Source organism: Phoenix dactylifera, chromosome 16, assembly GCF_051530095.1.
Source record: "Phoenix dactylifera cultivar Ajwa chromosome 16, Ajwa_hap1_PhDact_Kaust_v1.1, whole genome shotgun sequence".
Lineage (NCBI taxonomy): Eukaryota > Viridiplantae > Streptophyta > Magnoliopsida > Arecales > Arecaceae > Phoenix > Phoenix dactylifera.
Genome location: NC_143205.1, coordinates 15982759 through 15995397, shown reverse-complemented (window position 1 = coordinate 15995397; position 12639 = coordinate 15982759). Strand labels below are relative to the sequence as shown.

Genomic DNA, 12639 nt, shown 5'->3' with positions numbered 1-12639 from the left:
GTTTCAAACGAAACAAGGGTCCGGCCGCGACTTAAAAATTTTTGAGATTTTTAAGTGAAGTCGGCAAGCAAAATTTTTAAGTGAATTTAGCAATTTGCCGACTTCACTTAAAAATCGCAAAATTTTTTAAGCCGCATTCAAACCTTTGTTTCGTTCGAAACAGGGGAACTGGCCAGGGCCTCGCCTGCCATGGCCTCCGCCGGCTCCCCGTAGCCTCCGTCGGCCCTCCGTTGGTGTCCGCCAACCTCCCTCCCTGGCTCCCCCTTCTCTCTCTCTCTCTCTCTCTCTCTCTCTCTCTCTCTCTCTCTCTCTCTCTCTTCCTCTCTCCCAAGGTACCGTGCCCTCTGTTGGAACCGGCCAGGCATGGCCCGTATCGACTCGTGCCGCCGAAAAGCTGGTACAATGTCTAGTACCGATTCTTCCGACCTTGATCACAATGATCAATTGTGCATGCAAAATCAAAACCATAATAAAGCCCTACAAATTGGCAAGTTATGATTCCACGCATGCCAATTGCTAGACTGTTGAATTCATACCTTTGCAATTTTTTATTGACTTTCATTATAGTACTTAATTTTTTCAATATTCTCTAGTTTTCTTGTTTAAATAAAATTATGCATCTATTGATAATGCAAAAAACAAGTTCAAGCTGGAGTCCCGCTATAATGGGATGTAGACTATTATGTGCTAGACCACGTAAATGGCCCGCAACAACATCTAAGATCATGTGGTGTAAAAAATAAAGAACAGACAGCATCAAATGACAATAAGAAACTAGATTTCTAGAAAGATGTGCTCTACCTGGCATAATCACTTGTCTTCTCAAAAAGACCACGTCCAACATAATAACGTTCCTGAAATTTAATTAGGAAAATTTTTGAAAAAAATACTCGACACACTAAAAATATTAAAATATAAGGATAAGTGCAGGGTAAGGGGGCTGTGGCAGAAGTTACTTGGTAAATCCACTTGAAAAACTGAAAGAATGGCCACCGATCAGACATATTTGAGAGAGTATGACATGCTGGGATCTTAACAAGTAGCGCAAATGCTATGCGGATAGCCACATAAACACCCAGAACAAGGATATAAAGTCGAAAATAGGTTGAATCTGAGTTACTGTTATTTCTTTCACCCAAAAGTTTCCTGAACCCAATTTTAACAAGAAACTATCAGTAAGAGATCAATTTAAAATTTTAAATACAAAATAGTTTGTGTATTTATATTTGAATTTGTTGATAGAATGTGCACAATAATATGAAATGTTTAAAAGTCTGAGAATTAACAATGCCATGACAAATTACAAACTCACCAATAAAGATATGTCATAAATGTTGAACTAACTCCAAACCAGAAAAACCTAATAATCAATCTTGAGATTGCAAAACCTCTTGCTGTGCTATATGCCCCAAACATGAGTAGAACATCCAAACAGCCTGCAACAAAAGCATAAATTCCAATTAAAAAGGAAAAAAAAATCCATGGAATCCTAAATGAAATAAGTAGAACATTCATAACCATATGGTTCAGTCGACAAGAGACTGCTCAAAAACTAAGGAATAATAAGAAACTGCAAGAATACATACAAAGAATAAAAACAACATACTCTCTAAGAAGTTCAAGATGAAAAAGGCTGGTCCAGTGCTAAGTACTACTTTAAAGGTATTCAAGTTAATGTGACCATCATGAAAAGCAATGATTGTCAACCCCTGCATAAACATATCACCAAAACAAATGATCATGAAATCTTGAAAGGATCCATATAATTGATTAAAATGCAGCAAGCATAAAAAGGAAGAGCTTCAAAACCTGGAACATTAAGAAAAGAAAAATCCACAAGCGGTGAAAACTCCGATACAAGTGTAAAAAGGTCCGATGCTCAACAAAGCTGCTTTTCCCTGTCTGCCAATATTCAAAATATTAATTATTAAAAATGTACAAGGATAACAGAACCCAACACTAGAAAACATGTCTTAGAAGTATTATAGTTCTACATTAGAAAAATAAATGAACAAAATGATCTCTTTTAGTCACAAGTAAAGAGGGGCAAGGGCTCAAAGTACCAGTGTGGATCGCCCCATATCAAGAGTATTGTCCCATATTGTGCTCTCCATACTATACTGGTACTGAACCAATACTCGATACAAGGGGGGTACTGCATGTCGATACACTAGACCGACCAATAAAGACACTATATCAACATGGTACTAGTACGGGGTCTAGCGCGAAGATTGCAAACCATCCATGAGAGGGACACCTGCTAAGTCATGAAGATAGAGCACTGAACTTGTAAACCGCCAACATGGATGACCAAACCACCCGAAATGCCCAGTTTGAGGCAACCAACCCAAATCGGTCGATTACCAAGAAGAAAAAACGCTTCTTTTCATTTTGAGTTGGTTTATTTGTAGATCTAATCTAAGCTGATCTCTCGAATACCTCTTCACTAGCTCACTCTATTCATCACCCGCTCTCGAAACATCCTACAAAGCTCCCAGCTTGACTCCACCCTCTCTCGAAACATCCTACAAAGCTCCCAGCTTGACTCCACCCTCTCTCGAAACTTCCTGCTCATTTCCTCACCACTCTCGTCTCACATCATGGCGTCCTCTCCTCCTCCAGTGCTTCAAGCATTGCTATCGCCATTCACACCCATCGCTACCGAAAACGTAGCGCCTTGGGGCTGGGCCTCGTTAACAGATGTCCATTCATCCCCTGAATCTCCCAGTCACCTAATCGATAATGAGCTGCACCAAAAAGCAACCAAGCCATCAGACCTGAGATCAAGAAGCTTGGATTCAAGAATCTTTCTGGCTTGGATTCAGGAATCAGGGCCTTGGATTCGTGGATCTCACCACCCACTCATGGGAGGCGTCATATGTGGCCCAGGCAAGTTTATCTCTCTCCCCTCAATTTTCCTCTCTCCATCTGCCTCTACCTCCCCCTAGATTCAATAAGCATCCCTCATCGACAGCTTGTTCCTCAAGGTCACGGCTCTGAAGCCCCTCGACCTCGCCATCTCCCGATCAATGCTATTTGCACCAAATATGCAATCAAGAAGCTTGGATTCGAGGATCTTTCTAGGTTGGACCGAGGGATAGGTGCCTTGGATTCAAAGGAGGCATGGTCAGTGGCCAAGGCGAGTTGATCTTTCTCTCCCCCTCCCCTGTTTCTCCCGCTCACCCTCTCCCTCCCTTAGTTCTGGTACGCGTTGAGTCAGCACAGTACAAATCAATATTGTTTCAAACCGGTCACCAGCCGATATGGTCCCCAATATTGGTTCGGCGAAATTTGACCATCAATTATAAAGCAAAAGGAATCTCAAAGCAAAACAAAAATTTCAGAAAAGGATAAAGCAATGTAAAGTCATCACATTTCACATGAATTTCAAAAAAATGATATAGAATTTGAAGGCCTCGCATCTAGGTTGTAGAATAACACCATACGAGGAAAGATGAAAAGTTTGGACTCCCTCCAAATCAGCTCACACTATTTAAATTTCAATGCCAGCAACAACACTCATATATTCATCCATGATTGAAGCTCCCCTCTTCAGCTTTTGTAACTCATCCTCACCATCAACAAGAAGATAGTAGAATAATAAAGAAAAAAAAAGTAAGTAGAAAAGAAGCAAACAAAAGAAGAGTAAAATCTATGCAGATCCTAGTGCGGCTTGACTCCCACCATCATCTACCATATTTTTTTCCTTCATCCTACTTCCGAACATAAGGTTTTAGTTATCAGATAAGATTAAATCTTTGCCACTATAACTTCATCATAGTATCTCCACAAAGTTCACTGTTAAAACGTTACCATGTTGCATCTTATTAAATTTTCAAAATTTCCCAACTGATAAACAAAAGACGAGAGAAAGATAAAGAATAACATAAATTATGACTCAAGCATGACCTGATTGTACTACCAAAATAATCATGACCCCATCGAGCTGCAATCACACTTGCGAGGACACTGCATCGGCAAGCATGTCTCAAAACTTCTATCCAAATTCGACATCAACAAAACTACTTAGAGATACTTTCTTGTTAAGAGATGGAGCATATCAGCTGAAGAACGAGCTGTGGGTTCATGGTGGAACCAAAAATTGTATTCAAGAGTGTAGCAATATAACAAACAATGGAAATGTACATTAAGCATCACTAAATGTCAAAGTTCACGAGGTTCACCAGCTTGAGAATACTAATCCCAAGAGGTGATCGCATTATTTGGCTGCAAATCACCAGCCTTTGTGACCTCTATATATCATGAAAACAATTTCAATTTTGTTATGCCTATTATATTTGTAAGAACAATAACATAAATGCATATAAACACAAACACTAACATTTAATTCCATGTTACCACATTAAGCTCTAGGGTATCTTTCATGTCACTTACCAACAACATGGCACCAGCGACATCTATTTACACATTAATAAACTGATAAGGAAAAGACAAAAGGTCCCATCAGGTTTATCTTAAGGAAAACACATCAATAAACTGATAAGGAAAAGACATTAACTAATAGACTATATGGAAAATACTAAAGCATAACAGAAGACATCATGGTTTATCTTATGATATCCATATAAGGTCCAATCAGGAAAAGAGCAGCAGCATTGCAAGCATGTGATGCTAAAGGCGGTGTACATTGCTTAGTAAACTTAATATTTGAAATAATGAAACTGACGAGCATATTTGATTCCGAAGGAAATAAGATCTAGCTCAGCAAGGAACAGAAAATGTAAGTTCACAAATTTAAGAAAATGCTGGAATGCAGATCAGTAAAGTAGGACAAAGGACAACTAAACATAAACATAATTATATTAAACATGTGATCATGGCCCAGAAAAGTAACATTTAAAAATTAATCTTCACGTGACATTAATAGTCAATTACTGAAAAGTGTTGTTTCTTGGTAAGTCATGGTAGAGTATTTAAACCATGTAAATGAATATTATAGACAAATCAAGGATCTTTTGTTAAATTTGACACTCGACAAGCTACAAAAATGATCAGTGGTATAACATAAAAACCATCAGAATCATCAATAATAGAACCTAGCCTACAAAAGAGAATGAAGGACAAACTGTTTAATGAGAGATTTCTCCAAAAACAATGTCAGACTGCTACAAGCAGAAAAAATCAAAAGCAAAATTGTTATTTTTTATGGTTTGATAAAGCAGGTAGGCCATAACAGGTTAAACTGGCTAGACTGGTACAGATCTGCATGAAACCACAACCCAAATTAATTGTTTTGGTATGGTAAGACCCGTAACCAGAAAACATTTGAACTAAATTTGCTTGAGAACCATCATGGATTAGACCTAACAAATACCATAATAGCATTTATCTGTGTCCCCAACTATTTGGATGCTAAAACATGTTCGTAACATACCCTCTTCCATCCTTTCTTTGGCTTCCGCAGAAACGAAGAGTCCTTCTTTGGTGGCCACCGCAGCTCAAAACATGAAGGTGACCTACAGGTTCAGCACAAGTAAGGAAATGAAATATTAACTTGAACATAAGCTAGAATAAGCAATGGAAAAAGGAACACCAGAAATATTCATTAAAATCATCATAATTCCGCCAAGCAGAGTGCGCAGCTTTTCCATTGTTATTTCTAGCAGCTTCCTGAAGATCAAAACAAACATCACTAATAAGAAATGCAAACAAAGTAATAGAATAAATTTAAATTGCTTCAATGCCCTCTGACAATTCAACCTATACAATTGTCACAAACATAAAATTGAAAGACAAGAAATACTTTTTGATTTGCATACTACAAGGGGAAATAGTAACTGAAACTATGAATTTGCTGAAGGCACAAGTCCCATTAAACTATGTACCAGGATACCAGCTGAAGTTACATCCTTGAGGAAATTATAAAACTCAAACTTGTAGCACAAAAACACGTAGGAAGCTAAAAAAACAAAATTCATACACAAGAATAACATTGACCAGGAGTGATGGCTTCTCTACTCTGAATTCCAAGCTCATAAAAAAATAAAGTTGGGAGAAAATACAAGAAATTAGGAGGCAACTAAAGAAGCAACAGTTCAACCAAATACGATGAGTTTTAACCAAGGATTGCTGAATCGAGCCGAACCGGCCGGATCAGCCCGAACCGAGTCGATCTGGTCTCCGACCGGGTTGGTTCTCCAACGAAAAACGGTTCGGGCCCCCTAGGGGCCGAAACCTAACTAGATGCGGCCGGAACCGACCGGAACCGCCCAGAATCAGGCGGAACCATCCGGAACCAGCCAGAACCGGACGGTTCCGTCCGATTCGACTCGAATTCGGTGTGAAACGGTCTGTTCGCACAGGATCCAGGTCCCCGCTGTGGAGTTGTGGCAATTGTCACAGCTTGGTTTGGTTCGGTTCGAACAGGTACCAAATCGTACCGGTCGCTGACCGGTATGGATTTCAGTATCGATATGACAAACCTTGGTTTTAACATTAATCTAATTCTAGATTGTTGATAGGTTAATTGGGTCACAGTACAGTATATAGAGCATAAGCATTAGATCCTACAATTTCCCCAGCAATAAACTGAGAAGGAGAGAAAATGCCAGACTCCATAGACGAATCCGATGTGGCACCCACACCTTAAAATACGCAAGAGGAGAAGGGAGAAAAATATCAGTGCATTACATGTATTACTCCTCAGTCACAAATCTTCAAACCTAAACTTCATCATTTAATAAAATCAAATTTTCTAGCATAAAATTAATTTCTCTATGTAATGGAACTCCACAAACACATGGAAACTGGACACGATAAAGCCGATGTGGTGCCAAAACCTTAAATATGCTAAAATATGCTAGACGACAAAAAGACTTTTCGGCTTTTTTTCCTCATTTTTTGGTTTCTACTATGAATCTTAAATTTTTTTCTTTCTATCCTAGAAATCTGGACTTTTCTGAACATCTCAATGGACACAAACATTAATTTTCTAAAAAAATCAAGAACTCTAAAATAAAAATAATACAAAAATAATAAACAGATCATAACCATTGATATTTTAAGATTTACAATATATACATATATGCTCCCGCAGGCATAGCACATGCCAGATGCTAGTTCAGTATAATGTATGCAACAAATTGATTGCCTCTAGGCCTAATTTTCTAGTTTATTTATTTTACTTGTACAACTTGCAATATCTGTATGATTGTGTACTTAGTGTTGCACTTAATAAAATTATAAAAAAATAGTAGTAGCAAATTAGAGCCCAAGGGTCAGCAAAACAAGTAGCGGTAATGACCCGCTTTTACCTTCGAGTGACAATAACCTTTAAACCATTTCGAATTTTTGAGTGAGACCACTTTCACACACATTTCGAGGTCCACGGAACAAGTATAAATTTGACCTATTTAGAACTAAAATGAGGGAGTTATGATTCTTCGAAGTTGACCTATGGCACAATCCAAGCTTGATGGGCTCCACCCAAATTTTGGGCCAATGGAAAAAAATCTGGCAAGAAGTCCTGGATAATTCGTGAAGGAGAGAAAGAATAGGGTACAAGGGTAGCAAAGAAATCAAGGAAGATAATGATTAATCAAAGTGATTCCTACTCAGGACATTAGGTTCTTAGAAGAAGAATGATATTCGAGAGGGATTCACTGATTAAGATACGCATCATTTCACAATTCATTAAGAAATTATTCTTCTAGAAGTAAAGAAATAAAAGGGGCTTCAGCTATTAGAGTTCTCGAAATAGAAATTAGATTGGTATCCTATTGTACGCAATGTTGAATGCATTCAATTGAACCCCTACATTTGTTGACCAAGAGTTACACTTTTGCCGCGATTTTTTTCATTTGTATTAAGGCAACAGATAGAACTTTAAATTTGGAGAGTAACAAGATGCAATTCTCTTTCTAAGGGATTATTTTATATTTATTTTGGAGGAGCTGTTTTGCAAGGTAGTATACTTAAAGGCCAAATTAGGGCTTCTTATCGTCTAGACTAGAAGATTTTTGAACCCAAGTTTTTATGGATTAAAGTCATGTAAGCGAAGTGCTTTCAGCAAGGTTTCAAATACCATAGGACGGGCCATCCCTGTTGCTCTAAGGAACAGGATGCCATATCTCCCAACACTTGAGACGAATATCCTGCTCCGTCCCAGTCCATTTCTCAACTCATTCCATCTCAACAGTTGGGACTGTGCCCCATCTCAACACTTGGGCCAGTGGGATGCCCATCATCCCACCGGTATTTAATACCTTGACTACCACATTCAGTTACACCCAAAAAAAAAAAACAATCCTTAGCCAAGCTTTTGCAGCAAACTTTCTCTGCTGCCAGCAATGGAAGATTTGTGGTAATAATACATTTAGTCACTTTTTAATGTGTGTGTTGAGGTTCTGATAGTTGGACCATAGAAAGCTTTAATAAGGGTTGCCACGGTGAGGGATTATGCTAAAGAATAGTAGAGCTTGTTAGTCTAATATAATACGCAACATCGGATGCTATTCCTTGGATATAGTTTTAAATGATTCTCTTTCTAAGACTTCATTGAGAGCTATTTAAGGTCATCTAGAGGCTACTAGTGGCTGGTCTACCAGCGGAGTAAGAGTTGTAAGTAGATATTCATCACACCAACTCTTTTCTTTTCCTTCATTACTGTGCAAAGTTATTCTTCATTATATTATGTATCTACATGACAAAATCAGATTGTATATATGAGATCCTCTGGATTTATAGAAGTGTTTTGCTATCAACTTTTGTTTAGTTTGAGCACTTCTGGGTCAAGCATCTTCTTTACGGACTTGAAATTTGACAATCAAAATTAATGCACACGACATGTTGAGCACTTCTCGGTGTTTTGGCTTGATACCGGTTTTCTCATGTCAAAACTATGTACGACCATTGCCCTGGCCAGCAGGAATGGGGTTGTTGGCCTTGGTACCAATGTTATGTAGTACCTAAATTATGGGAGTTTGTGTGTCTTATTTTGGTGAGGTCTGTTTAAACTGTGCCTCAAATCAGGGGATATTATATGCCCATGGGCATCAATGTATAAAGAGTCTGTTTCATATTTAATCCATGTATGTTCTAACCTAAGTACCTAACTCTTCCCACGTTAATAAATTTAATTTGTAAACTTTTATGTAAACTTTTGAGACAGTCTTCTTTCTAAGATTGAAGCAAACTCCAGCACTTCTTTAATTACTTGTGATGACCCTCTCAGAAAAAAATAAATATATATTTTAGTACCAAATTTCCATTTTCTTGCTTGATTATATTTGTTGTCTTAAAAATGTTTGCTTACTAGGCTGTAAAGAACGGATGTTATTTATTATTATAGAATGATGTTAGAATTAGGGCTTTTAGCAGCTGCTTGAGAAGGATAGATGATCAGTTTACTGGAACTGCATAAAGGGATACTCATTCTTTATTTTAGTTTTGACCATCAAACTGTAGTTTGGATGGCACCACCTCTTTCCAATTGAGCAAGAGGTCGAGGGTTCAATTCTAGTTGGAGCAGCCCTCAGGAAGTGGGGTGGGAATAAGGGCACAGAGGTGGGGATTAGCCCCTCCTAATCTCAAATATATACATATATTAGTTTTGACAAACAATTGTGGACATGATTATTTCTCTACGATCTTGTTCTTTGTAGTTTTAGAGAGACAAACTACCTTTCCAGAAATTGTTTAGTTTGAATTTCTAAGTGTTTTGTATTGAGATATATCATGTAAATATTGGTTTCAATGAATGCTTATAATATTAAGGACTTAGTAGCTTTGAATACCTTTTCTTTCGAATGATATTAACAAATTTGATAGTTTTAAATTAATACAATGCAGAAAGATATTTGGAGTAATGCTTGTTTTGTAGTTAACTTCTTGATATTTGATTATTATGTTACATTCTGGACAATTAGTGTTTTTAGTTACAGGTCGTGACATTGTAGGTGTCAGAAATACAATTTTGAAACTAGTGCAAGCACAAGTAAAGCAAGTAGTTGTGAAAATAAAAGAAAGGAACTCTTCAAAATTTTAAAAGACAATTTAATTTGCCATAAAAAAAAACATGCTAACAAATATAAAAAAATATGATCTATTTCTTCATTAAAACTCTCACAATAACAACCATCTCAACAAATAAAAGAATGCAAATAGTTATGAAGCTGTATGGCTATTTGCTGCGTGCCCTAAAAAGCAGAAAAATAACAATGCTTCTAACATGTTCTATAAAATAGCATCAGCATAGAGGATAGAAAAAGCTTTTTAGTTTGTGATCCAAGAGAAAGCACCCACCGCTGCAATAGTCTCATAAATAGGAGAAATAATTTCTCTGAGATATGAAACAGAAGCATCACTACCAGTACAGCTTTTTGCAGGAACAGCTTCAGGTGAATCTAAGATCGCATCCAATTCCTTTGCCATCTGCAAAATACAACCGTTTTAAACATGGTTTCAGTTAATTGATAACAGACATGTATAAACAAGTCTAAAGTTCATAAGTCAATATCCAGGTATTACATGATGAATGAGAAGAGAACAGAAAGCTCTGATTTTACTCAGATGTTTACAAGTTATACAATCCAATAAGGATCATCATCCTCATTATAATAGGGCTGGGGTTGCAGAATCTACTTTATTTTCACATTTTTCCAAACCACCTTTTCTTTTCTACATGAGAAAATGGTTCATTTTGAACTTACTGGACCATTATGCCCAAAGCCTCCAATGAATGCACAAAGTTAGATCATTAGTTGCACGTGGGAAGTTGATTATTAGAAATGTCTTCCTCTCTCTCGTAATAGTGATCATGGAAGCAGACAGCATATGTAATTGACATGTAAAATGCTCTTACAGAAGTCATGAGGGCAAGGACAATATAACCCCGTAAAGTCCAACATGGAGAAAAAAGAAAAGAAAAGAGCTGTGGAAATTCCAAAAATACAAATAAAAGAAAGCAAAATGAATTTGCACCGACCTTTTAACATCCACATTTGCAATACATACATACATACACACACACACACATATATGTGTATGTATGTGTGTGTGTGTGTCAAATATATATATAAAGGGAAAAAGACTTTTTTTGGAAGAAAGATCAAGGGAAAGAACATAAAGAACTGAGATCATATATCAAAAGAAAGTTAAAATCAAAATGCAAGATGACAACCAAAAATTCCATGAACAAAATTCTAATGTAGAACATTGAAAACAAACATTAAGCTTACAACAACAGCAGAGGATTATGAATTTTTAAAATGCATTATGCATCATATCCTATACTGCAAAGATTTAAATCTCAAAAAGAAATAATAAGCCATGAAAACAAAACAAGCAAGTATAACAAATACTCACATTGTGAAATATGTAACAAATGCATTCAGGAAGAAATCGAACATTGGCAGCTTCTCCCCAGATAACAAAGTACAATGAAATCAAAATGAGCTTCCTGTTTTTATTCAATGCTTCCAAGCTACAATTAAGCCAAAAACTTGTCAATAAATCACATAACCAGCAAACATCTCCAAGAAGTAAAATTTCAGTTGCTACCTGTTCCATACAATCCGTATGCCCAAATATCTACACCATTTGATATAGTTGTCCAAAACTTTACGAAAAACTTCAGTAATAGCCTTCTCATCAATTTTCTGCATTTCAGAAATAGTAAAAGAAGCCAGCAAAATTGTTTGCATCACAATGTGTACCAATAATCAGATTTCGCAAGTAATGAGGTAGATTTTATGCATTCCAGAAACTATTTATTTAATTTTATAACATTTAAGAGTAAATGAAAGGAGAGCAAGCACATGTTCACTGTCCTTACATTTGAGCAGTCAGCAGTGCCCATGTCGCAGTTATAATCTTGGTTAGAGTTATAATTAGTGCCCTCCAATATCAACTCCCATTCACTAAATGAACACATCGTGGATTGAGAAAATTGGAGGGACTAATGGACAGACAAAAATGCAGCAACTAGGGAAATGAAGTATTAAAGACACATTAATTGTACAGAAATTTAACAAGTGACAGGGATACAAACAACTCCTTATACACCAATACAATAAAAAAATATTCACTTAATACTCAACTAGCACCATAATCTGCAAAAAATGATATCATTAAATCAATTATAGAGAAATAAACTGATTATATGCAACTGAGGTATAAAAAAAAAAGTGAGTAAACGAACCAATTTAAGCTATAAACCACCCACTCAATCTTCTATGAACCTTTCAAGAAGAAAGTATATCATATCACCCACCGTTTGACTGATCCAATACGAACAAAAGATGCTATAGAGCTTGTATGTCCCCAAGTGTTCACAAAGGTGCACACAAGCCAAGCCAGGCCGAAGAGTAGGCTGCTCAGGCTCGGCTGGCTATATAAAAGGACTAATCAAGCTTGAGAAGAGTATTAGTATATAAAGGCCATCAAATCACTTAAAATTTTTCTTTCAAAAAAAAGATTTGAATACATTCTACTCTTTAAATAAAACAAAAAGGTAATAATCAAACTTACCACTAAAATATGGCATTTGAACCTTGTATAATGACACACCTCAGTATTCAAATCTATTTGGCTTTAGCAAATGATAAACTTAAGGTGGAGACTAATTCAGGAGAAAAAGGTAGCATTAAACTACTATTTTGAAAAGTGCACACCTGCACC

The 12639-nt window shown here is 36.7% G+C and overlaps 1 protein-coding gene across 3 annotated transcripts in view; it reads right to left on the bottom strand.

The window, feature by feature from the left end:
* Positions 1-12639, bottom strand: part of GSL8 (glucan synthase-like 8) — a 61700-nt gene that overhangs the window by 34945 nt on the left and 14116 nt on the right. For all 3 annotated transcript variants that reach the window (XM_026804395.4, XM_008790448.6, XM_088712570.2), the window contains 10 exons: positions 11521-11618; positions 11326-11443; positions 10264-10392; positions 5555-5631; positions 5396-5477; positions 1810-1902; positions 1607-1709; positions 1313-1436; positions 957-1146; positions 802-854 (listed from right to left, as the gene is read on the bottom strand). In XM_026804395.4, the coding sequence (XP_026660196.3) occupies positions 802-854; positions 957-1146; positions 1313-1436; positions 1607-1709; positions 1810-1902; positions 5396-5477; positions 5555-5631; positions 10264-10392; positions 11326-11443; positions 11521-11618 (1067 nt within the window). The remainder of the gene's footprint in view (positions 1-801; positions 855-956; positions 1147-1312; positions 1437-1606; positions 1710-1809; positions 1903-5395; positions 5478-5554; positions 5632-10263; positions 10393-11325; positions 11444-11520; positions 11619-12639) is intronic.